The sequence below is a fragment of the Trichosurus vulpecula genome, chromosome 1, assembly GCF_011100635.1.
Source record: "Trichosurus vulpecula isolate mTriVul1 chromosome 1, mTriVul1.pri, whole genome shotgun sequence".
NCBI classification, from domain to species: Eukaryota; Metazoa; Chordata; class Mammalia; order Diprotodontia; family Phalangeridae; genus Trichosurus; species Trichosurus vulpecula.
In genome coordinates, this window is record NC_050573.1 from 72654551 (window position 1) to 72681354 (window position 26804).

General features: G+C 36.9%; 1 protein-coding gene across 5 annotated transcripts in view; it reads right to left on the reverse strand.

Moving 5' to 3' along the window:
• Window positions 1–26804, reverse strand: part of RFX2 (regulatory factor X2) — a 161996-nt gene that overhangs the window by 70563 nt on the left and 64629 nt on the right. For 3 of the 5 annotated variants that reach the window (XM_036760426.1, XM_036760449.1, XM_036760440.1), the window contains exon 2: window positions 3042–3154. In XM_036760426.1, the coding sequence (XP_036616321.1) occupies window positions 3042–3146 (105 nt within the window). In that variant the 5' untranslated portion in view covers window positions 3147–3154. Of the gene's footprint in view, window positions 1–3041; window positions 3197–26804 lie in introns of those variants that run through there. The other 2 variants (XM_036760434.1, XM_036760419.1) reach the window with 1 other exon arrangement.

Consider the following 26804-nt stretch of genomic DNA (forward strand, 5'->3'; position numbering starts at 1 on the left):
TGTCCATTTTGCTCATCGTTTCATTGAGCTACGCAAGCCTCTCCACCAAGACAAGGCAGTGAACTGGCACTACCATAATCTAAAGCAGTGGTGTCAAACTCAAATAAAAACAAACCCGTGCTGCTACATGCTGATTTAGAAAACCACAAACTAACATTATCTATGTTTGTATCATATTTTTATTTATTTTGTCAAACATTTCTCAATTATATTTTAATCTGGTTTGGGCTATACTTGGGAGGTTTGTGGGCCTGTGGGCCCTGAGTTTGACACCTCTGATCTACAGGGCAGTACAACTGACATAGAATTATATGGCTGGAAAGGATCTTAGAGATCAGTTTACCTAATCCTTTCAGTTTGAGGAAGGCCCAAAAGGCTGAAATAACTTGCACAAAATCACAAAGCTTGTATAGTGACAGAGATCTTACTAGCAAGCTTGAAGGGAAGAGAATAAGCATTTATACTTCACTTACTATGTGCCAGGTATTATACTAAGTGGTTTTTTTAAAAACAAATATTATCTCATTTGATCCTCACAACAAACAACACTGTAAGGTAAGTGCTATTAGTATCCCCATTTTACAGTTGAGGTGAACCCAGACTTGAGACTTGTCCAGGATCATATAACTAGTAAAGTGTCTGACACCAGATTTGAACTCGCCTTCCTGATTCCAGGCCCAACACTCTATTCACTGTGCCACCAGCTGTCCCAGGTCTATAACCTATGTCTTCTGAGAATATAGCTGTCTTTTTATTAAATCACAGAATCATACTTGCATGATACTTGCGTAAGATACCCCTCTACGATACACTCCAGCAACTATTGAGACTAGAAGACCTCCAGAGAAGGGGATGCTATTATGCACAGAGGCAGCTATTAGATAGCTCATTTGCTAGGAACTTTATCCTTACATTATCCTTACATATCCTTACATCCAAAACTTAAATTTGCCTCTTTGCTTTCATTTTTTTTATTTGAAAAATCTAATCTCTCTTCCACATGACATCTGCTCAAATATTTGGCTCCCCATAGAGATAGGGAAAGGGGTTAGACTTATGAGTCCATTGATATAGGGAACTCTGAGGTGAATAAACTCCCTCTACCAATGCAGGCCTGTATCTTTTCTGCAACTTAGAGTTGTAGAGAAATGTCTGCCCATACTTAAAATAAGTTAATGCTTCTTATACTTTAAAAGAAATTAAAAGCATGCATGAAAATTTTAAATTTGGCTTGTCTTATGTTCACCTTGATCTTGAGATCAAGGGATATTTTTAAGGTCTCATCTTCTTTTTTCACATACAACACAACACGCTTAGATAACTGACCCTGCTATGTCACCAAAAGAGTATATTTGATCCTTCCCTGTTGCTGTTGGGCAGTTAGGTGGCACAGTGGATAGAGTGCCAGACCCAAAATCAGAAAGACTTGAGTTCAAATCTGGCCTCAGACACTTACTAGTTCTGTGACCTTGGGCAAGTCACTTAACTCTGCCTCAGTTTCCTCATCTGTAAAGTGAGCTGGAGATAGAAATGGCAAACCACTCCAGTTTCTTTGCCAAGAAAACCCCAAAAAGGGGCCATGAAGAGTTGGACTTGACTGAAAACAACTAAACAGCAACTCCCTTTGGCATACACAACACAACAATCATAGGTAATTGACCCTTCTACATCACTGGAAGAGTGTGCCTGATACTTCCCTACCTGAGCTTCTGTTGTCATATAGTCCCAATTCACCATCTTACATTCCTAAATGACTCAAGTATGTAAAACAGACTTGCACAACTTGGCAGTAGGTAGGGGCCAAAGTTAAAATAGGCTAAACTTCTTAAGGCTGCAGACAGGTTAGACTAGAGATGGACTGACAATGGCTGGTTGCCATGGGTCATGTGACAAACAGGAGTGTTCTAAGTGGCAACCCTATGTTTTTCAAGGGTCACCTGAAATGCTTTGGCAATCCACAGGCCATATGTTGTGCAGGCCTGATATAAAACAAGCCTAATTTTAACTTTACTTCTTGCCATAATCTCAAAGTGGCTCTTAATTTGGAATTTCTCATATCAAACTCCCTTCCCAATTTTGTCATTTTCAATTTACAACAATAATTTCCAAAGATTTTGTTCCATTTGTAACTGAATGAAAAGCATACAAATGACAAAGCAGGTTGAATTGTTCTTATAATTCAGCTTCTAGAAAATCCCTTCTAAAGTGGTTGATTTATTATTTCTCCTTTTTATTCTAATAAATAATTACAGAGTAAGGTAATGTAGTCCAATGAAGGCAAAACTATAGCTATTTCAATAATTTAAACCAATGCATTGTCCTAAATATTATATACTGATTCCTTAAAATAATATCTCTTTGGAAGGAAAAATGTATATGTTTATTGTGAAAAATAATTATATAAAATTTTCACTGGCTTTTCCCCATGCCTGGAATGTTTTCCTTCCTCATCTCGCTTCTTGGCTTCCTTCAAATCCCTGCTGAAATCTTACTTTCAACAGAAAGCTTTTCTCACTCTTCCTTAATATTAGTGCCTTCCTTCTGCTGATTATCTCCCATTTATCCTGTATACAGCTTGTTTGTATGTAGTTATTTGCATGTTATGTCTCTCACAGATCATAAGCTCCTAGAGGGAAGAGTTTATCTTTGATCTATCTGTGTCCCCAAGTTTAAGCACGTTACCTAGGTTCTTAATAAATGGTTACTGACTGACTGATAAAAATACATTTACTCTGAAACTCTTTATATAACTTTTTTTTTAAATTAAAGACAAGTTTTATTCATTCTTTTCATAATTGTTCTCCATTTCAATTTTAGTTTGCATTCTCTTGCTAAAAGTTCTCTCTGCATAACTAGATTTGGAGGGGATGAGGAAGGGAAAATAATGGCCTACATATATACAGAACAAGCATAAGTCAATTCAGAAAAATTTAGACACTTTTCTGTCATTCGAAAATTTTAAATACTTAAAGAATAAAAACATGAGCCAGAATCAACAGTGGTTTCATTTTTGAAGTTGAACACAAACATGGTTATGTTACCTGCTGGGAGGCTGCCACAGGCTGAACAACTGGGGCCTGAGCAGACGCTGATGTACGTAGTGCCACGGAGGTCGCTGAATCTGATCCGCCCTCTGGATTCTGCATGCTCAGTTCTAAAGACAGGAAAGGAGACATCAGAGTTGAGTGGGTAAGTATTTTAGACTTTAGTCAAGAAAGCCTAAAGAAGAAAATTGTTAGAAGCACAAAGTTAGAAGGGTACCAATCCCACAGAAGAGTTATTCTTCCAAAGACTAAATACAGAAATCCTGCTATTACTGTGCCAGCAAGAAAAAAGGTTGCACAATTGTTCCATAGAAAGAGAAAGAGGAGGAGGGAACAGAGAATGTGTTTCTAAATATAAAATAAAAAAAGCATTGGGAAATTACTGTGTCATAGCACAACTGCAGCTATTCCTCAATAGGAAGGCAATTACACTTGAGGGCCAAGAATAACTGCCTCACTCTTTTTCAGACTGATTGAGTTCAACTACTTTCAAAGCATTAATGATGATGGTGATAATATTAATAAAACAGTATTTATGTAGTGCCTTAAGATTTGCAAAGAACTTAACAAATATTATCTCATTTGATCCTCACAACAACTCTTGAGGTAAATATTACCTCAAGTATTACTGAGGCTGACAGAAGTTAAGTGACGTGCCCAGCATCATACTTTTAGTAAATATTTGATGCAGGATTGGAGCTCAGGTTGTCCTGATTCCAAGTCCAATGTTCTATCCACTATGTCACAGAACTGCCTACTGACTATCTACTTATTTATACAACAAGTAAAAAGCATTTGGGGATTATTCTCCTTTGAGAAAAGGGGATGAACCTGTAACTTGGATGCCTATGAAACACTATCACATAGAACGTTATCACAAAGTAAGAAGGAATCTTTATAGGTTACCCAGACAATTCTAACCAAAACCAGAAGACATCTTAATACTAGTGCTGGGGATGTAAACATAAACAGACAAAAGTATAAGCCACTCCCAAAAGTGAAAAAAAGGAGACCAATAAGATTACAGATTTAGAACCTGAAGAGAAATCAGAGGTCATATTCAATCTAACTCTTTCATTTTTACAGCTAAAGAAACTGAAGCCCAAGGAGATGAAATGATTTACCCAGTGTAACAACAGTATGTAGTAGAGCTGGGAATCAGACCAAGGTCCCTTTGATTCTAAACCCGGTGGTCTTTCCACCATACCAAGCTTCCTCAATAATACGGTATCAAACACAGTAAGACTGCACTACTACAGAATGATAAGCACAATAGTGAAATATTACCTTTACAGATTTATTTCACATTACTCCCTGTATCTTCAAGCCAAATTAAATGATTACTTATTTCCTGATCTCACCCTATTATCTCTGTGCATTGGTATACACAATCTCCCAAGCCTGGAATGCACACCCTCCCCATCATCATCTATTGAAATCCTTCTCTTTCAAGGACCAGAAACATGTATGGCCTTCCTCCACAAAGATTTGCCTGATCCTCATCCCCTACCCCAAAGTTTAATAATCTCTCTCATTTCAAATTTTCCAAGAGCATTTTATCTCTGCCTTTCTTTTGTCCCTACCACATTCTACCTGGTATTAGGATTATTCATGTCCATGCTGTATCTCCTTTCTACGATCTAACCCTAGAATACTTACTATCAGAGACTGTCATTTTCATCCTTTTCCCCCCAGGGCCTCAATCATGTGGAGTTGATTACAAAGGGAGTAGTAATGCCTACTTCTGTTCATATAGTTGTCTTCTTTCTTTAAAAGAATGTCAAAATATTATATTTCTTTTATATTTGACATATAGAACTTTCTAAGTGTATTTCAAAAAATTCTACTTTATAAGTCAATGCAATAACATCAGCAAAAAATTGAAGAGACCAGATTTGGTCCAAGCAAATAGGATAGAATATTTAAGCTTGTCTTTATTTGCGAATATACAACTCATCTGCTTAAGCATTCTGAAGAATATTCTGTTCCCTACAATCTTTTCTGAAAGCAAAGAAAGAGTTGAAGTTGCCCAAAGAAGTCACTAGTTCACCTCACAGATGCAAACTGGCAAAAAACAACCCCCAAAATGGCGACAGTTGGAGAAGTTGTGAAATGATAGATATATTATTGCATTTTTGGAGGAGCGGTGAATGGTACAACCATTTTAGAAAGCAGTTTGGAATTATGTAAATAAAGTGACTAGAATATCCATATCCTTTGAACCAGAGATTCTGTTATTGGGTTTTGTACCTCAAGGCAGCCATCGATAAGAAGAAAGTCCTCATATACACCGAAATATTTATATCTGCACTATATCTGACAGCTAAGAATCAGAAACAAAGTAGATGTCCATTGATTGGGGAATGGCTAAATAACAGAACATTACTATGTTGTAAGAACTCATTTAAAATACAAAAACAAAAAACTAACCCCCCCCCAATCTCTGCCTTTAAACCCCTTAGTAGCTATTTTACTATTTAATAATCTTAACCTGGACATTTTACAATCTTATTTTTAAACTTTAGGCTTTACTAGCAGACAGAAATGGGAATCTGCTTCCTGTTTGTATATGTACTGGCAAGACACTGCCCCTTCAGAAGGAAAATATTATAAAATTGGGGGGGTAGCATTTCTAATAACAAATGATGACAAAGTTTTTAAATAGTATTGGGCATGATTAGTGGAGGAGGGGGTAAATCTCACTATTTACTGATACTAAACGTTATACACACCCCTTGGTGTCACTGTCAGAGCTTTAGAATACTCACTCAGCTGGATGGACTGATTGACCATTAATTAAGACTGGGGCCCCTGAATGTCAGAGGTACTCAGAGCCTCTGGGGGGCAGTGTTGTGTAGCAGATAGGAAACGAGCATGGGTCCTGGCTCAGCGGCAGAAGACTGGTTCTAGTGGGGCCTTGAGCAAGTCACCAAGTCCCAGGTTTCTCATCTGTAAAATGAGAATACCACTCCTTACATTCCCTGCCTTACAGGAGTGTTGTGAGGAAAGCACCTGTGAAAGGGACATATCAATATGAGCTATTGTTAGGTATTACGATATCTCCCAAATTCTTATTTACTTAACCACAGACTTTCTACCTGTTGAATTTTCTGAAACTCAGTGTGCTATCCTCTGGATCTTTTTTCTTTTCTTTCATCTCCCTTCTTCATAAAACTGTTCCTTGGAATTGGCCTGTTAGAAGGTGGTCACCATGTGGCTTCTTGCTTACAATCTACTGCACTGTCCATCAGCTGCGCACAGGTGAGGATTTGGTTACAGTACCACAAGAAGAAACAATGAAGCCAAGACAGACTAAAATGAAGATCACAATATGCTAATGACGGAGGCAGAGCACTGACCTGCTGAGATCAGTGTTACCCACAGGAATCATTTGCTTTGAAGTGTGAACCTTATTTTCCACAGTCTACCTGGTTAAAGTGCTGGAAACAAACCTTAGGACTATGTTGCCATCACTTTCCTCAGGATCTGCCATGCACAAAAAGTAGGGCCAAGAGCTTCCAGGGTAATGAGTTCCCATCATCTGACACATCCTCGTAAGAACAAAACTTGCATTTGATAGGATTTTAAGGTTGACAGGTATTTTAGTCACAACAGTCCTGTGAGGTAGGCAGCATAAGTATTATTATCCCATTTTACAGATAAGGAAACTGAGGCTCAGAGAAGTTAAATGACTTGGCCACACATAGGGAAATATAAATATGAACTATTGTTACATCCCACAATTCCTTTTTTATTTAACCATGGACTTTCCACCTGTAAGAAAGGTACTCTATAAGAAAGTCTTGAATCCAACTTTTTTTACCCACTGTTACCAGAGTAAAACCTCTGTCCCCTTTCTTTTATACTTCTCTGAGGTTATCTATAATGTATTGTAATATATTGTAGTTATCTTCCCCTTGTGTCCTATCCTCCTACCAGACCATGATCTTCAAAAGGGTAAACTTTGTATCTCCCACAGCACCTGGCACAACTTAATTAGCATCTGGTGAATGAACTAAATAAATAAATGAAAGTTCAGCAGCCTCAGTCTGAGACAGAGGAATCACTACTCCTTCCTACAACTCTAAGCAGGATTCAAGAACTGAGCAGCTAAGAAAAGCCCAAGATTGAATCCTCCCAAACTATAAAGTACCTTAAAACTTTGGCTCTTATCACAAAGTAGTCCTGGATCAACATTTTGGAAGCAATAATGTTTCAAATGCCACTTTATCCATGAATCTTTTCTTAAGAGCCCCTACCCTAAAATGGTAACAACCTCCCCCACTCCAAACTCATAAAGCACCTACCTTCATACCTTTTAGTGCATTTACTGTGCACTATAATTAATTATGTATCTTGCTGAATGAATGAAAACATGTTTCTTAAGCATGTACTATATGCCAAACACTGTGCTAAACTGTGCTAATATTCCTTAATTAAATGAATATCTGTAGTCAAATTTGTTTTCTTCTGGATAAACAAATGTAGTGACCAGAAAACTAAGCAAAAAATTGTACCACCTTCCTTCTTTATCCTTTGACAAAATAGGGCATCATATACCTAGAATCTTATTTGTGTAAAACTGGTTGCTGTTCCTCAAAGACCCAGCAGAACTGGGTTTTCTCACCCTTACTCTAACTCCTCTAACTCATCTTTCTCACCACTGTCAAAATAATCTTCCTTTTATATGTATACATGATCTCTCCTCTGTTCAAAATCCTTCACAACCTCCCTTGTTATCTAGTGACAAAAGTTGAAACTACTCACATTTTCAGGCGTGCCTTTGTTCATACAATTTTCTATTCCTGAAATGGACTCTGCTTTTCCCTAATGAATACCTACCCATCTTTTAAAGCAGGAGTTCTTACCACCCACACCCCCAAAGCCTTTGGCAGTTTGGTGAAGCCTATAGACCTCTTCTCAGAGCAATGTTTTTAAACTACGTAAGGTTATACAAAGAAAACTGATTATAGTGGAATATAATTACAAACTTTTTTTTTGAAAGAGCAAGTTCAACAGACCACAGGTTAAGAATTCCTGCTTTAAAGCCTAATTCCAGGACTACCACCCCCAGAAAGTCCACCCTAATCCCAGTGGTCCATAGCCCTTCCTTCTTAGCACTCTTCCTATGCCATTCTGGTTGAACTCCTACACAGCAGAAACCTGTATCAGACAGTAAGCATGCTCCACAAAGACAGGCACACAACAAACAGAATGTTCTCTGCTTCAATCATACATGTCTATTTAGCTGTTTATTTGAGAAGCATGGATGCAGTGCCAAGTTCAGAGGCTAGTGCTAAAGTCCAGAGCAGCCTCTTCATTTTGCATCAGCAGAGGGCAGTGGAACAGAATACAGAGAAAAAAGAAGAGAAACAAGAAGGCAATTTCCATGCAAAATCGAGTAAATGAGTTTATAGGAGACTCTCAAATTCTATATATTTAAGGAGACAACTAGTACCTGGGGAGAGTAGGAAAACATGGATCCATGGAGATTTTGAGGAAAATGGGTAGGGGGGAAATGGTAAGCATCTGACACCTGCAAAAACTGGCATTGTTCTGGGACTGTGGCACAATGGAAAAGAGAAAGCCATCTCTAGAAGGGAGTGGCAGAAATCGGTTAGAAAAGAGAGCCTATAACGGATTATCTTGGAAATTCTGATTACATGAGGACAGAAAAGAGATTAAGAGAGATTATTTTTGGAAAGGGGTGCACAAAAAATGAAATACTAAGAACTAATGAAAAGGACTCGTAGAGGAAGGAGAACAAGGAGGAATCTACTTGACTGAGAGGAAAAAGGAGGGAAGAATTTTATAACCATACGAAAGCAGGAGAGAAAAAGGGACTAATAAGCAAAACTAAAAACTATAAGCAAAAATTTAAGGAAGGGATTAAAAGTGCAAGGAAGAGATTCAGTGGGAACAGGGAAACCTTTAAAAAGATTATAAGTTAAAGTAACTGAAGGAGCACTGTACTGCATTTATAGTATAAGAGAGTGGGTAAAATTCTAATGGAAAAAAAAATTAGAGGCTAATAGGGGAAATATAAACCTGACTCTCAATACTTTAAATGTGAATGGATTAAACAATCCAATAAAACAAGAAAGTGTGACAGACTGGATAAGAAAACAAAATGAAACCCTACAATATGGGGCTTAAAAGAAATACAGAGACAAAAAACATTCACAAAATAAAACTGAAGGAATGGAACAAAATTTACTATGCATCAAGTGAATCAAAAAAATAGAAGTTGTAATCACGCTATGTGACAAAGCAAAAACATTCAAAAAATAAAAAGGGATAAACAAGGAAACTATATTAGGCTGAAAGGAACCATCAATAGCAAACCAGTATCAGTAATAAACTTACATCCTCCAAATGCCTTTGCATCCAAATTCATAAAAGAAACATCTGAGCTACAAGAAGACATAGATAGTAACACAAGGTGATAAGAAATTTCAATCAATATCTCTCAGTTTCAGATAATTCTAACAGAAATATAATACAAAAGAGAAAATGTGGAACCGAACAAATCCCCAGAGAAACTAGAATGAAAAGAATTATGGCATCTTCAAAATGGGACAGCAAAAGAATATAAATATTTCTCAGAAGCACGTGGAACTTTTACAAACACTGACCATATGCCAGGGTGGAGAGGTACTTTTTTTTTATAAATTTATTTTTTATTTTTAGTTTACAGCACTCAGTTCCACAAGTTTTTGGAACCCAAACTTTCTCTCCCTCCCTCTCCTCCCCGCTACCTCCCAAGATGGCATGTAATCCAATGTAGGTTCTACATATACCTTCACATTGAACTTATTTACATAGTAGTTCAGTTGTAAAGAAGAATTAAAACCAATGGAATGAATCATGAAAAAGGAGAAACAAAACCAAAAAAGAAGGAAAAAAGAAAGAGAGCAAAAAGTTTGCCTCAATCCACATTCAGACTCCATAATTCTTTCTGTGGATGTGCATAGCTTTTTCCATCATGAGTCTTTTGGAGCTGTCTTTGAAACTTGCATTGATGAGAGGAGTCAAGTCTATCAAAGTTAGTCCTTATAGATACTGTGTGTCTGTAATTGTGTATAATGATCTCCTGGTTCTGCTCCCCTCACTCAGCATCAGTTCACATAAGTGATTTCAGGTTATAATGAAGTCTGTCTGCTCCTCATTTCTTATAGCACAATAATATTCCATTACATTCATATACCACAATTTGTTTAGCTATTCCCCAATTGATGGGCATCCCCTTGATTTCCAATTCTTTGCCACCACAAAAAGAGCTGCTACAAATATTTTTGTACATATGAATTCCTTTCCAACTTGTATAATCTCTTTGGGATATAGCCCTAGAAGTGGTATTGCAAGGTCAAAGGGTATGCACACTTTTATAGCCCTTCGAGGTATAGTTCCAAATTGCTCTCCAGAATGGCTGGATCAGTTCACAACTGGTGGAGAGGTAGTGAAAACGAATGTAAAATGGGAAAAATAGTTAATACATCCTTTATAGACCTTAATGATCAAGCACTACAAACAAATATTACAGGCCCAAGTGGAGACATAACAATGAAATCCTAAACAATATGATGGCAAAGAACAAATCAGAGAAACAATAACTTTGTAAAAGAAAACTGTAATGATGAATCAGCATGCCAAAATCCCTGGTATGCTAAAGTAGTCCTCAGAAAAAAAAATCATATTCTTACAAACATACATTAACAAAATAGAAGAGAACAGAACTTGCATTTTAAAAAAATTATTAGAAAGCCAACAAACAACCCAATTTAAAATAAGCACAAAAGAGGAGGTATTAGAAATTAGAGAACAAATAAACTGGAAACAAAAAACATAGAAATAATAAAAACTAAAAGGTGGTTCTTTGAAAACACCAATGAAAATGATGAACCTTTAGCTAATCTGATTTAAAAGGAAGCAGAGAGGTTGGAGTAAAGGCTGAGCTCTCCCCCCAAACCTTCCAAATACCTTTAAAAAATGACTCGAAACAAATTCCAGATTAGCAAAATCCACAAAAAGTTGGAATGAAACAAATTTCCAGCCCAAGACAACTTGAAAGGTCAACAGGAAAGGTCAGTTGCACCAGAGTGAGAGAGGAGCACAGTCCACACCAGTGGAGAGCAGGCCCCAACAAACCCAGAGCAGGCCTCAGGCAACTGAATCCCTAGCAACAACGGTGGTTTCCAGACCTCTCAGCCCACAGACACCAAGGACAACTTAGAAGGTGGGCAAGAAAGGTCTGGTGCACCTGAGAGTGGAGTGCAGTCCAGTACAAGCCATGCCAGCACAGCCCCAGCCATGGCAAACCAGGAGCAGGTCTTGGGAGTGATTGAATCAGCAATGTCAGTAGCAGTGGCTGCTTCCAGAGCTCTCAGCCCACAGATGGAAAGGGGGTTGAACAACTGGTCAGAAAGAGATTACTGGGGTCTTTTTTGCTAGCACTGAGGCAGGACTCTGTTGCTCTGCCTATATTCAGATCCCAGTTGCAGTCCTGGGTGGCAGTCCCAGGGTGAGGAGGAACACTAGGGTAGCAAAGCTTGTAACCACAGTGGATAGGGGACCCTCCTCATAGAACCAGGGCAGAAAAAAGTACTTGTGGTTGCTCACAGACCAGAGCACAGGCCAGGAGAGTAGTAAATACCTTAGCTCATACCACCTTACAAGAACTGAAAACTTACAGGGCCCTAGAAGTATCTCTGAAAACAGCTGCACAAAACCCCTGAAGCTTGGCACAGTGCAGCCTCCACTAAGGAAGCAGAGTCTTACTTTAACAAAGAGTTAAATAGGCTAGGAAATGAGCAAACAATGGAAAAAAGACTAATTATAGAAAGTTACTATGGTGATAAGGAAGCTCAAAGCACACACTCAGAAGAAGACAAGTGAAAGCTCCGACATCCAAAGCCTCCAAGAAAAATATGAATTGGTCTCAGGCCATGGGAGAGCTCAAAAAGGATTTTGAAAATCAAGTAAGAGAGGTAGAGGAAAAATTGGGAAAAGAAATGAAAGTGATGCAAGAACATAATGAAAAACAAGTCAACAGCTTGGTAAAGGAGACACAAAAAAGTACTGAAGAAAATAACATCTTAAAAAACAGACTAGGCCAAATGGCAAAAGAGGTCCAAAAAGCCAGTAAGGAGAAGAATGCCTTAAAAAGCAGGCACACTATTTACTCTCTTTTTTTTCTCTTCTTTTTTGGTTTTGTTTCTTCTGTCTCATGATTCACTCCATTGGTCATAGCTCTTCTTTACAACTTGACTATCGTATAAATAAGTTCAATGCGAAGGTATATATAGAATCTATATCAGACTACATGCTGTCTTGGGGGGAAGAGGGGAGGGGAGGGAAGGGAACAAAATTTGAAACTCAAGAACATGTAGAACTGGGTGTTGTAAACTAAAAATAAAAAAAATCTAATTTAAAAAAAAGCAGAATTGGCCAAATGAAAAAGGAGGTACAAAAGCTCACTGAAGAAAATAATTCCTTAAAAATTAGTATGGAGCAAATAGAAGCTAATGACTTTATGAGAAAACAAGAAACAATAAAAAAAAGAATGAAAAAATAGAAGACAATGTAAAATATCTCGTTGGAAAAACAATGGACCTGGAGAATAAATATAGGAGAGATAATTTAAAAATTACTGGACTTCCTGAAAGCCATGATCAAAAAAAGAGCCTAGACATCATCTTTCAAGAAAGAAAAGCTGCCTTGATATTCTAGAACCAGAGGGTAAAATAGAAATTGAAAAAATCCACTGATCATCTCCTGAAGGAGATCCCAAAAGGAAAACTGCCAAGAATATTATAATCAAATTCCAGAGTTCCTAGGTCAAGGAGAAAATATGGCAAGCAGCCAGAAAGAAACAATTCAAGTATTGTGGAGCCACAGTCAGGATAACACAAGATTTAGCAGCTTCTACACTAAAGAATCTGAGGCTTGGAATATGATATTCTGGAGGGCAAAGGAGGTAGGATTACAACCAAGAACCACCTACTGAGCAAAACTGAGTATAATCCTTTAGGTGAAAAAAGGGACATTCATTGAAATAGAGGACTTTCAAGCATTCTTGATGAAAAGACCAGAGCTGAATAGAAAATTTTACTTTAAAATACAAGACTCAAGAGAAGCATAAAAAGGTGAAATGAAATGAGAGATCATAAGGGACTTAATAAGGTTAAACTATTTACATTACTACATGGGAGGATGATACTTGTAACTCATAAGACCTTTCTCATTATTAGAGCAGTTAGAGCAGTATATAGACAGAGGGCACAGGTGTGAGTTGAATATGAAGGGATGATATTGCAAAAATAAATTTAAGGGGTAAGAGAAGAACACACTGGGAGAAAGAAGGGGAGCAGTAGAATGGGGTAAATTATCTCACATAAAAGAAGAACGAAAAAGCTTTTATAGTAGAGGGGAAGTCAGGGGGGACGTAATGGGGAGTAAGTGAGCCTTACTCTCATCAGATTGGCTCAAAGAGAGAATAACACTCAGTTAGATATAGAAATCTATCTTACTCTACAGGAAAGTGGGAGGGGAAGGTGATAAGGGGAGGTGGGGATGATAGAAGGGAAGGCAGATTAGAGGAGGGGGTACTCAAAAGCAAAACACTTTTGAGGAGGGACAGGGTGAAGAGAGAGAGAGAATAGAATAAAAGGGGAGATAGGATGGAGGGAAATACAGTTAGCAATAGTAACTGGGAAAAAAATTTGAAGCAAGTTTCTCTGATAAAAGCCTCATTTCTCAGACATTATACAATCATATAGAGAACTGAGTCAAACTTATAAAAATAAGAGCCATTCCCCAATTGATAAATGATCAAAAATTATGATCAGTTTTCAAATGAAGTAGTCACAGTTATCTATAGCCATAGGAAAAAATACTCTCACTACTGTTGGAGAAATGCAAATTAAAATAATCTGAGGTACTATCTCATACCTATTAGACTGGCTAATAGGATAGAAAAGGTAAATGACAAATGTTGGAGGGGATATGGGGAAAATGAGATATTAATGCACTGTTGGTGGAGTTGTGAGCTGCTTCAACTACACATGTATATAGCCTATATCAAATTGCTTGCCTTCTCAACGGGGAGGGGAGGGCAAGGAAGAAGGGGGAGAATCTGAAACTCAAAGTTTTAAAAACAAATGTCAAAAATTTTTTTTATGTGTAACTGAGGAAAAATAAAATACTAAAATTTTAAAAATAATAAAAGGGAGCAAAAAAATCAAATCAGTAAAATAGAGCCAAATGAACAAGATGAAATCACAGAAAAACCAGAAGAAACAAAAAGAATAATCAGAACACATTATGCACAGTTATATGCTAATAAAACTGAGAACACAAAGAAACAGAGGAATACCTTAAAAAATATAAAATACCCAAACTTTCAGAAGACCAGATCTTAGAAAAGGAAATAGATCTAGCTGTTGTTGTTGTTGTGTTAGTCCTTCCTTTTTGAAGAGGACCATGACATCAGGGAAGTGATGACATGACTTGCAATTAACTTTGATATGAGTAAGGGAGGGCTATGCAAGGTCACCAGTCTCACTCTCTCCTCATATCTAGCTGTAAAAAAAACTATGAAAGAAAAAACAAACTCCCGGTCCTGGTGAGTTCACTGGAGGATTCTATAAAACTTTTAGAAAGTGCCCATACTTAACAAATTATTCTCAAAAATTGAGAAAGAAGGCACACTGCCAGATTTCTTTAATGAGACAAATATAGTCCTAATATCTAAACAAAGAAAGGCTATAACACAGAAAGAAAACTACAAGCCAGTATCATTAATAAACATTAATGAGTTGATTAAAAATTTTAAACAAAATCCTGTCCAACACACTACAGCAATTTATCCAAGAAATCATTCATTATGACCAAATGGCATCTATACCAGCAATGCAAACATGATTCAACATCAAGAAAATAATCAACATAATTAATCATATTAAAATAAAAACATCCAAACATCCATCATCATTTCAATAGATGCAGAAAAAGCTTACAGAGGGACTTTTAAAAAAATATAAAAAGTATCCATCTAAAACAAAAAGCAGTATCATATGTAATGAAGATACACAAATGAAGTAAGGATACTCACTTTCCTTTTTATTTGATATTTTACATAGTTCTGGAAATGCTAGCATCAGTAATAAGACAAGAAAAAGAAATTAAAGGCATAAAGATAGGTAAAGAGGAGATAAAACTATTCTTATTTGCTGATGATATGATAGTTTGCTTGAAAAATCTAGGAGATCAACAAAGATATAAATTGAGACAATAGCTTCAGCAAAGTTACAGGCTACAAAATAAATCTGCAAAAATCAACAATATTCCTCTATAATAATCAAAAAAATATAAGGAGCAATAATAGAAAGTGAAATCTCATTCCAAATTTACCATAAAATGCATCAAAGCATTCAAAAGACCTGTATAGATCCAATTACAAAGTATTCATTAAAGAAATAAACAACAATTTAAATAACTGGAGGAATATTCAGTGCTCGTGACTAGACAGTGCCAATATAATAAAAATGATAATACTACCAAAGCTAATTTACACTTTAATGCTATACCAATCAAATTAGCAAGGGAATACTTTATAGAAGTTGACAAAATAATTACAAAATTTATTTTGAAAAACAAAATATCCAGAATATCAAGGGAAATTGTTAAAAGAAAGAGGGACAAAGGGGAAAATAGCATTTCCAGACTTCAAGTAATATCATAAAGAAATAATCATCAAAACCATTTGGTATTGGTTAAAAAAGAGAGAGATAAATCACTGGAATAGACTAGATAAGGGAGAATCAGAAAAAACAGAACTCAATAACCCAATGTTTGATAAAGTGGAAAAGGAAAATTACTTAGAAAAAAACTCCTCATTTGGGAAAAAAAAATACTGCTAGGAAAACTGGAAAGCAATCTGGTGGAAATTAGGCTTAGACCAACATTTTACACTATATTCCATAACACATTCTAAATGAATACATGACCTTAATATTAAAGATCATATTATTAAAAAAAAATTAGAAGAGAATCACAGCAATGAGTAGGAGATACATTCTTAACCAAAAAAAAGAGACAGAGGCAATTACAAAACATAGATAACTTTGATTACTAAAAATTGAAAAGCTTCTACACAGATAAAATTAATGTACCTAATATATGAATGGTGAAATGACTGAATAAGGAAAAAAATTTGTATCTAATTGCTCTCATAAGGGTTTGGTTTCCAAGATATAGAAATAATACATACATTCATACACATGTGTGTGTTACATGTGCATGTATGTATATGTATATATATACATATATATGACTAATAGTCATTCCCCAATAGATAAATGGTCAAAGGATACAAACAATTCTCAAAAGAAGAACTGCAAAGTATTCACAATCTAAAATATGAAATACCCCAAATCACTAATAATGAGAAATGCAAATCAAAATAACCCTGAGGTTTTACCTCACGCTCTGCAAGTTATCAAAAATAACAAAAAATGGCAATAGTCAATGTTAGAGGGGTTGGATAGGCACACTAATACATTGTTGGTAGAGTTGTGAAATGATACAACCATTGGGGAAACAATCTGGTATTATGCAAACAAAGTGACTAAAATATCTATAACCTTTAAACCAGAGACTCCAACTCTGGGCTTGGACCACAAGGAAGCCACTGATAAGAAGAAAGTCCCCATATACATAAAACTATTTATAGTTGCACTTTATGTGATCTCTAAGAATCAGAAAGAAAATAGATGCTCACTGAATGTATAATGGCTAAACAAACCGTGGTACATGAATGTAATGGAATATTACTGCGCTTTAAGAAATGACGTGTAATGAACATAGAGAAATGTGGAAAAATTTTGTCTGAAATAATGCAGAGTGAAACAAGCAAAGCCAAGAAAACAACATACACAGCAACTACAACAATGTAAACGGAAAGACCAACTACACACCAAAAAAATCAAAAGTAAATATAACAAAATTATAAAGATCAAGTAGAACTCAATTGAAAGAGGTATGAGAGGACATTCCCCAATCCACCCCTCTATGGAAGTGGGAGGTGCACAGTTTTGGATTCTTTCTACACATTGGTCAGTTGTGCTGATTCCTTTTTCCCTCTCTAAAAAATATAATTTGTTATATGGGATGGGTTTCTGGAAGGGGAAGGGGGAAGAACACTTTGTATAACTATGATGATGTAAGAAACAAGAGGTATCAAAAAAACTGATTTTTACAAAATAATGTAAGCACTTTGAGGGCAGAGACTGACTTTCTTTTAACTTGCATTTGTATCCCCAGTGCTTAGCACAGTGTCTGGCACAGAGTAAGTGCTTAACAAATACTTGTTGCTTTGTTTACCTGCCTTACTCTTCTCATCCCTCCCTCTCACAACAGATGTCATGGAAAGAGTCATCAAAGTTACAATCAACTAACTTGCTGATTTTAGACAGATATGAGTTGGTTTATTCCTAAAGTTTCCCTTCTCAAATTTTTTATCCCGTCCCCTACACAAAAGGGAAATATTCAAGTGGGACCTTAAATTCATTCATTTGCAGGTGGTAAATAAAGAGGATATGGCTGGCATCAGAAGTCCGAATATTTAAAGAGGAAGGGTGTAGTCCAACAGAACAGCAAAAACCAGACTCTAGCTTTTTCCCAATGAACTTATCAGAATCAGCCTCCTACCTTTTATGTAAAAAATGTAGTTTCTAAATCAAGCAGATTTTATTTGCCTAATAAAGAAAGGTTCGACCATCAAATTTGGTCAAGGGAAATGTATAAATGCGAAACGGAGTTGTAGAATTATTTCAATCAACTCAGGTCTATACTCAGGTATATTTTGGCTTTACCTAAGAAAATAAGCATAAAACCCAAACGTCTTTTTGGAGGGGCTTCAGAGGAAACTAAAACACAGGGAGAACTCTGCTCTGGTGTTTAAGGGAATGTATAGGGAATTAAAAAAAAGAAACTGTAGCCAAGTCTGGATTAATGCATCAATGAATGAATCTGCCTGGATATAAAAGGAAGAAGCTTCTGTTTACATGCAAATATTCTGGTAACCAAGTAACTAGTAATGACAGGAAAGAAAATGCAGAAAAAGATGGGAATAATTTCTGGGCTCCATTCTTCACTCAGCCACTAACTCACTTTGACCTTAAACAATATTTTTTTTTCTTTTTGCCTGTTTCCCCATACGTTAAGCAGTGATGATATCACCTACCTTACACAGTAAGAATTAACATCTAAAAACTATTCGAACATCTTGGAGAGTAGTTTTTAGTAAGAGCCAGAAAAGCATTAAGTCACTTTAGTTACTGATGAATAAATGCTTACTTTGGAGAGACAAATGAACTCTTTTGGCCACCAGGATAACATTTAAATCATACTTCCCAGGTATTCAGTGGTACCTTAATGGTACAAAAAGCTCATGTCCCCAAAGAATAATTTCTCCCTATTAGTCTGTAGAACTAACCTTTTAAAAATAACTTAGAACTAGAGTGACACTTATGAACACTAGTTCAGTTTATAAACTAGTTTTTTATAGTAATTCTCTACTAAAGTCCTACTCCAATGTCTCATTGTTGCATGGAAGTAACCCTGGGTTCTTGAGGGCTATGCCACTGGTACACAAGCTCTGGCAGGTCCCCCTATCCCAAAAGGCTTTAAGCAGAGATTTGCTGGCGGGCTATGTTTGCTGCCTCAGAACTAGCCTGCAAAAGAAGAGGGAGGTTCATCACCACAAGACTGAAAAAAAAAAAAAACGGTTGATAATTTTTTTTGGCCATACAAGTCAATCTATGTCAGCCGCAGTAGTATCCTCACCACTGAAAATATTATCCTATCACCAATCACACCTTGCCAATCCCAACCTTGGATTACTCCCACCATCTGTCTATTCTGATCCAATTTAAGTGCTGCTAAACAAAAAGGAGGAAATCAGAAAAACACGCCCACTGGGTCCACTATAAAACTTTATTACATAATCTCAACTAGACCCTCACCACAGCAAGCAATCTCCCTAATCAATTCACTATCCCACAGACTCTAGCAGCTGTTCTAACTATTCTTATCTCTCCTCAAACTTCCCACAGGACCCTTTCACCCAAACACTTTCAGACGAAGAACTTGTCTCATACATAATTCAATGAAAAAATTGAGGCCATACACCAAGAGCTCCTTCTTCTCCCTTCCTCCTCAACTCATAACACTCAAATGTCTTCTTCCATCTTCTACTATTTCATCCTGTCCCACGTGAAAAGGTAGTCCCTCTCTTCAATAAGGCAAATCCCTCTGCATACACTTAATCTCATCTCATCCTGTTGGGTTTTGTTTTTTAACAAATTGCCCCCTCTATCATCTCCAGTCTTTCTAACCTTCAATCAATTGGACATACTGTAACTTGACTCTAACATAGTGATGTAATTTTGATCCTCTTCGAGAATGAAGAACAACCAATCGACCAACAATTTTGAAGGACTTATGATGAAAAATGCTATCTAGCTCCAGAAAAAGAACTGATGAAGCCTGAATGCAGACTAAAGCATACTATTTTTCATTTTTTTGTTTGTGTTTGCTTTCACAACACTAATATGGAAATGTTCTGCATGACTGTACATATATATATAATCTATATCAAAATGCTTGTTTTCTCAATGAGGGGAGAGAAGAGAGAGTGAGAAAATTTGGAACTCAAAATTTTAAAAAACAAATGTCAAAATTTGCTTTTACATGTAATTGGAAAAAATAAAATATTAAAAAAGACACCTCAAATCTTCTTCAAGAAGCCTTTCTTGGTGTCTTCCCTCTAAAACTGCCTTCCATTAACACTATATATATATATATATATATATATATATATATATATATATATATATATATATATATATATCTTGCATGTATATAGTTATTTGCATGTTGTTTCCTTAGGGGCATGAATGATATTTTTCTCTCTTTTTAAAAAAAATCTAAAGTGCTTAGCATGGTGCCTGGCACATGGTAGCTACTTAATAAATGCATGTTGACTATTCAAAGAATCACTGACAAGCATTATGATTGGTATATAATCATCCTCTACTAAAGACTCACTATGATGTTTCATCACGGAGTAGAGACGACCTGGGTTCTTGTAGACTATAACCTCAAGGTTCAAGATCTAGCATGTCCTACACCAAGTTGGAAAGACTTCTGTTTTTGACCAGGTGATAGATTGTATGTATGTAGTTCAAGAATAAGCCTAGCTAAATCTGGAAATGTTCATCCACTGGTTGGCCACATGTGATGAACTTGCCATCTACAGAAACTCTCAATCTACAAAATTATAAAGTAATTGAGAGTTGTGTCAGTTGAAGGAGTACCCACACCAACAAAATTTCACATCCTTGAAACTCTAAAATATGGTTATCCTTAATAATGATTCTAAAGTCACTCCAATAATTTTGTTTTCTACTATTGGATCCTTCTTAAAATTGGGGAAAGATTGAAAGAGCATTTAAGAACATATTTTCCTTTCTAACAGTTAACATTTATCAAGGACTTCAAAGTCTACAAAGCACTTTCTGCATATAGTCTTATTTTATCCTCACATTAGAACTTGGGTGGGGGGGTGGAGTTCTATTATTAGCAGCCACAAAGGTACTGGGTCCTACAAAGGTTAATAACATGATAAACAGAGCAATTGATGATAATTCAATTAATCATTCTAAATGCACCTAACATCTGAAAAACTCTGGGCTCTAAGATTCTTATCATTTTGTGTCAGACCTGGAGATAAGGCAAAGAGACTGCAGTGAACTAAGCACATGGTCATGAGGGCCTGGACTATGTCTGTGGGAGCGGAGAAGGGTGAGAGTGTCCAAGAGAACCGACTTGATCCCAGCAGTCTTGAATTTCAAATTATGTCAAGTGCGACAAGTAATTCCTACCTCTCTTGATCATCTTGGTAACAATAGCTATTTCTTCATCCTTATGTTTCTTTTTTGGGAACAGAAAAACTCTCAAGGAACACTGTGGGCCCAGAGAAGCACTCTAAAATAAACTCAACCTTCAGAATCATAATTCCTTTTACCTCCTATGGAAGCATACAACCCTGAAACCTAAGCAGTGTTCTGAAAAATAATTCATATTACAAATGCCCTGGCCTGAACAACCTGATTTCCCTTGAATAAAGATATAATTCCTCTTAAAGAGCACAACTCAGAGAGTTCATTAAGTCTTCAAAGAACACAGAATTTATAGCTAGATCACTGAAGGGAGTTTATGATGGTCAAACCAAGAGTGGCAAAGTTAACCAAAATGAAAAGAGGTGCTCCTTTGGTTCACCACCAACTAGATTGTAAGAGGGAGTACAATTAAAGAACATAGCTTCGGGATGACATCTTCTCCAAAGGAACTCCCCTACATTTATATTGATCTCCTTATTTAGTAATGCTAAAAATTTTAACCAATGCCCCCAAAACTATTAAACTGTGTATACCCTTTGAAACAGCAATGCTACTACTAGGTCTATATCCCCCAAAGAGAGCAAAAGAGGACAAGTCCCCATAGGTTCAAAAATGTTTATAGCAGCTTTTTTGTGGTGGCAAAGACTTAGAAACTGAGGGGATGCCGATCAATTGGAGAATGACTGAACAAGTTGTGGTGTATGAATTGTGATGGAGCACTATTGTGCTGTAAGAAATGATGAAGGAGATGGCTTTAGGGAAGATTTATATGAACTGATACAAAGTGAAATGAGCAGAATAGGGAGAATAATCTACATAGTAACAATGACTATTTTAAATATATTTTGTATTTGAGAGACAGTGTTGCATAGTAGATAAAGAGTTGGTCTCAAAAGTAAGAAAAACTTGGGTTTAATTCTTTTCTCTAATAGGTATTGTCTTCGTGACTCTGGGTAAGTCCCATAACCTCTCACTACCCTCAGACAACTCTCTAAAGAATGCTATTTCCATACTATAGTATAATTTTAATTGCCACTGACAGTTTTAATAAATTCAAAGAAGGCCTTTAAAAATATTTTTACAAAAACTATTTAGTGTGTACTGAAAATTTTTATTTGGCAAATAATATTTTGTCCAGTAATTAAATGTCATTAACTATTTATTTGTAAGAATTTAAAAAGACAAATATTTGGTTTCCTGGAAACTAAGATTCTATCTTAGTTTCAGAATGAGAACAAGTACACTGAAGTATTCTAGGAAGAAACTGATAGGAGCTGGTGACCACAAACAAATCACCTGCATTATAAAGTCCTATGTATGCCAGAAGCCTGAATATCACAAAGGAGAAAGATCAATTCATCCATAAAGTACAGATCAAAGCAAGAAAAATGATTGAGGCCATTTTAATGTTTTTCCATTAAACTGAAACTGTACTGTTAAAAAAAGAAAAACAAGGTTTTTTCCTTTCATAATACAAAAGAAAAAATTGTAAATGAAAACAGTGCCAAATCATCATTTTCTACCTAAAGGTATTAGTTGGAGAGTGAAAGCAACTGCCAAGGTTAGCTTCAGGGATCTGTAATTTCATTGGTGATCAACGTAGATTGCTGCTTCTCCATAAATTAGTAGATGGTCTATTCTATGAGAATTGCTACACTTGAAAAATGCATCACTGAAGCCAACCTGTTGCTGAACCTTTCCAAAGAGTTAAACTCATCCTTGGCCAGCAGTCCATCCCTGGGCTTATACCCAAAGCCTCTCCAGTTTGGGAGGGTCTGCCAGCACTTGTGCTCTGGGGGCAGAGAAAACCATAATGAGACAACATTAATTACCCTGGAGAAAATAATTCATAAATGGAAGTTACTGTTAAGTTTTGAAGAAGATAGGTGATCTCCTAGAGGATGGCATTCAATTATATTACTTTATTGGGCCCCCTTTTCACATGAAGTTTAATGGGAATGACTTGGATGACTTTCTCCAGTTACAGATTTCAAGACTATACATATTTAAGAAAACAGGTAACACAGAGTGAATCCAAAGAAGTGAAATAAAAATGACAAAAAGGTTAAGAATAATTTGATTCTAAAATTTATAGTGATATGCCCTTCACAACCAGGAGCCAGCCCATCTTTCCAAGCTTATTATATGTCACCCCCTTCGTGTATCCCACAGTTAGTCAAATTAATGTTGCTCTTCCTCACATATGACACTCGCTCTTCTCTCTCAGTTTGCACAGGATACCTATCATGATTAAAATAATCTCCCTCTTCACCTCCAACTCTTACAGTCTCTACTTTTCTTCAAAGCTCAGTTCAAAGGATACCTCCTACAGGAGCCCTTTCCTGATCCCTCCAGGTGTGTTAGTGCCTTCTCTCCCCAGCCACCCCATTACTTTGTATAATTATGTGTGTTCATGTTGTATCCAAGTAGAATATAAGCTCTTTGAGGGCAGGGGCTATTTCATTCTTAGCTTTTTATCTCAATATCGCATATTACCTAGTACTTAATAAAGAAATTCTTTTTAACTTTTAAACTTTTTTTTATCTGAAGGATAATATATTGGTCCCTTTAATAGGAAAAAAAAAAAGCTACTTTTGCTAAAGTGAAGATTTATCTTGCCCTCTCTCATACCTTGCCAGGATATTCTAAAAAATACTTTTTTTTTTCCCCAGCTGCTCACACCTGAAAAACAAAGGGATAATGGTAGCTGGGAGGAGTGTCTCCAGGACAGAGAATGAGAACATAACCTCCCTTCACTATTGCCTCAGGGCAATTCACAAGAGTGGCGCTATTTTAAAAGATCAAATACATTCCCAATTCTAAGTCACTAAGAGAAAATTCATTTAATTTGAGGTATCTAGGAGGTAAGCAACATTTGAGTAACAGACACTGTCATGGACAAAAGAACGGTTCCTTATCCCCACCTAAGATTTTATAATCTGGTTGGGGAGACAGAATATACTCAAATGAAAGAGATTTCAAAATATCTACAAAGGAACATTTGAACAATACAGATTATTAAAGTCCCAAATGTGCCCAAAGTGTCTAATTTCTGACAGTACATGAAGGTAAGTGCTGAGCAAGGTTTTCAAAGCTCGAGTGGACAAGGATTGGTGGAGAGAGGAGGAATAATGTTCCTGGCTGAGCAGGACAAGTGTGAAAGCACAGAGAGAGAGAAGTAGGGATGAAGAACTCATTTTGCTTCTCATTAACTCCTCCAACTGAAGAAAAGGCCAGGCTTTTTATTCATGATTCATGATTCACTCACACTTTTCTGCATTTTATAGTACAATAAAGCATCTAATGTTTCCACTCAACAGTAATTACAATATTTTTTTTTTATTTCCAAAACAAAATTTAAACTACCACAGCCATGGGTTGCTTTCTGAATTTAGAAGTTAATGTAATTTAGTTTGCCATTTGAATGTAAATGTTAATAAATGGTATGAATTTATATCTAATTTTTACTTTTTGCCCATTCTTGTTAGTAGGAGTAACAGATATCCACATTTAACCTCAATTACAGGACCTTATAAACAATTATTATGGAGAAAATATAAGTCATTCTTTTTGATAATAGCTAACCTTTATACCGCACTTACTACGTGCCAGGCATTATGCTAAGCACTTTACAATTGTTATCTTATCCGATCCTCACAACAATCCTGTGAAGCAGGTGCTGTTATTATCCCCATTTTATAGATGAGAAAGCTGAAGCAAGAGGTTAAGTGATTTGCCCTGGGTCACACTGATACTAAGTGTCAGAGGCAAGATTTGAACTCAGATCTTCCAGCACTCTACCACCTAGCTGCCCCCTTTTAAATTTCAATATATCCGTAGTGTTACAGAACTTGTAGTATCCTGTTATGTCACTAATCAAACGTTCATATTCACTAGCCCCTCAATTCTCTCTTCTACTCTCTCCTCACTACTATGAACCCACTCATCTACCTTTTTTGTCTCATTCTTCACTCTTTCCACTATTTATTCACCTTCTCTTATCTAGCATGTATCTGCCCACACAATTTCCTACCCACTAACCTTCACCTACTTCATTTCTACCCTCCCATTCAATTCCTGTTTTCTCTCTCATTCAAACTTACACTTATCTCTGCTCAGTTCTACATCCCTTCCTCCCCATCCAAGATCTTTAATCATCCTTCTAATCTAAAGGAAACATCTCTTTTGCCTCTTATCTCCTTAGGGGTGGGGATAGACAACATGGTCCAAGGTAGCATCAAGACCAAAAGTATTAGGAAGAGAAATAGAGCCTGCAGGAGTTTAAAGTAGACAGGAATGGGAAAGTTCACCAGTGTTGAGCACAGGGTGGCTAGCAGCATCATAGTGGGAAAGTATGAACAGTGGCCAGCTAAGCCTAAGGGGTCTCGTCTGGCAGCATTAGAATACTCAAACTCAAAATCTGAAGACAGTATCTCAGAGTTGGATAACACCTCAAAGGCCATTCAATGCAATGTATATTTGAACAAGAATTCAGTCAGTCAGTCAACAAGCATTTATTAAGTACCTAACTAAGCGCCAGAAACCTGCTAATTCTTAGAGATACAAAGGAAGACAAAGAAACAGTACCTGCCTTCAAGGAGCTCTCATTCTAACGAGAGACAGAACATACAAACAACTAAGTACAAACAAAATATAAATAGGATAAATTGGTGATAGTCTCAGAGGGAAGGAACTAAGATTAAGGAGGACTGGAAAAGGCTTCTCACAGAAGGTGGGACTTAAGCTGAGACTTGAAGGATGCCAGGGAAGCCAGGAGACAGAGAAGAATAAGGAAAGAATTCCAGACATGGGAGAATTCATTTTATGTCTAAGTTGAACAAGTAATCATCCAGCCTTTCCTTAAAGACCTCTGGGAGGTAGATCCCTTTACCTCCCAGAGTTATCTGATCCCATTTAGAATGGTGGACTGCCAGGTAAAATGGTGATATGAATGTTACTAAAGAAGACTAGCCCTGGAGTGAGGAGGACCTGAATTCAGATTCGGCCTTGGACACTTGACACACTTACTAGCTGTGTGACCTTGGGCAAGTCACTTAACTCCAATTGCCCTGCCTTCCCACCTTAAAAAAAAAGAAGTCCAGACCTACCATCAAATACCCCCAAAACAGAATTTAAAGGTCACCAGAGGGATGATAAATGATCAAGAAAACCAAAAAGAAACACCATGAACTCCTCTAAGCAGTCCAGGACTACTGAAGAAGGTAGCGGAAGCCTGGAGATACTTAGAGAGGGGACATGTCAGGAGAAGCAGAAGCCAACACAAGCCCATAAATGGGACCTAAAGCCAGCAGGATCTCAGCCCTAGCCTGTCAGAACAGCAGAGGGGTACAGAGCCAGCCTCAAATTAGCAATAAGGAGAAAAGGCCAGGCATTGCATGCATGCCTCAGGGACCTTCCAAAAGACTAAAGCCTATATCCTGCAGAGGAAGAGGGCCCTCAACAGGCCCAACTACCACAATCTCAGACCTCCAATTAGAAGGCCACATCAAGAGAGAGTCAAGTGCCTGTTAGGGAAAAGAAGACAAAGATAGATGCAAGGCCAGCACTCAAGTTAGGTCATTTGCACATGGAGGCAGAAGTCAGGGATTGTTGCAGAAATCAGGGAATGGTCCAGGAACCCTCTCCAGCAATGCAGTGACAGTGGCATCCAGAGTACAGAGGGTATAAGACCAAATAAGAACTGCTCACTTAATCCAAGAGTGCAGGAAGGGGCAAAGCCTGGGCTAGCATAAAGTTCCAATCTGTTAACTGAGACTGCAGATAAGTCAACAGAAGG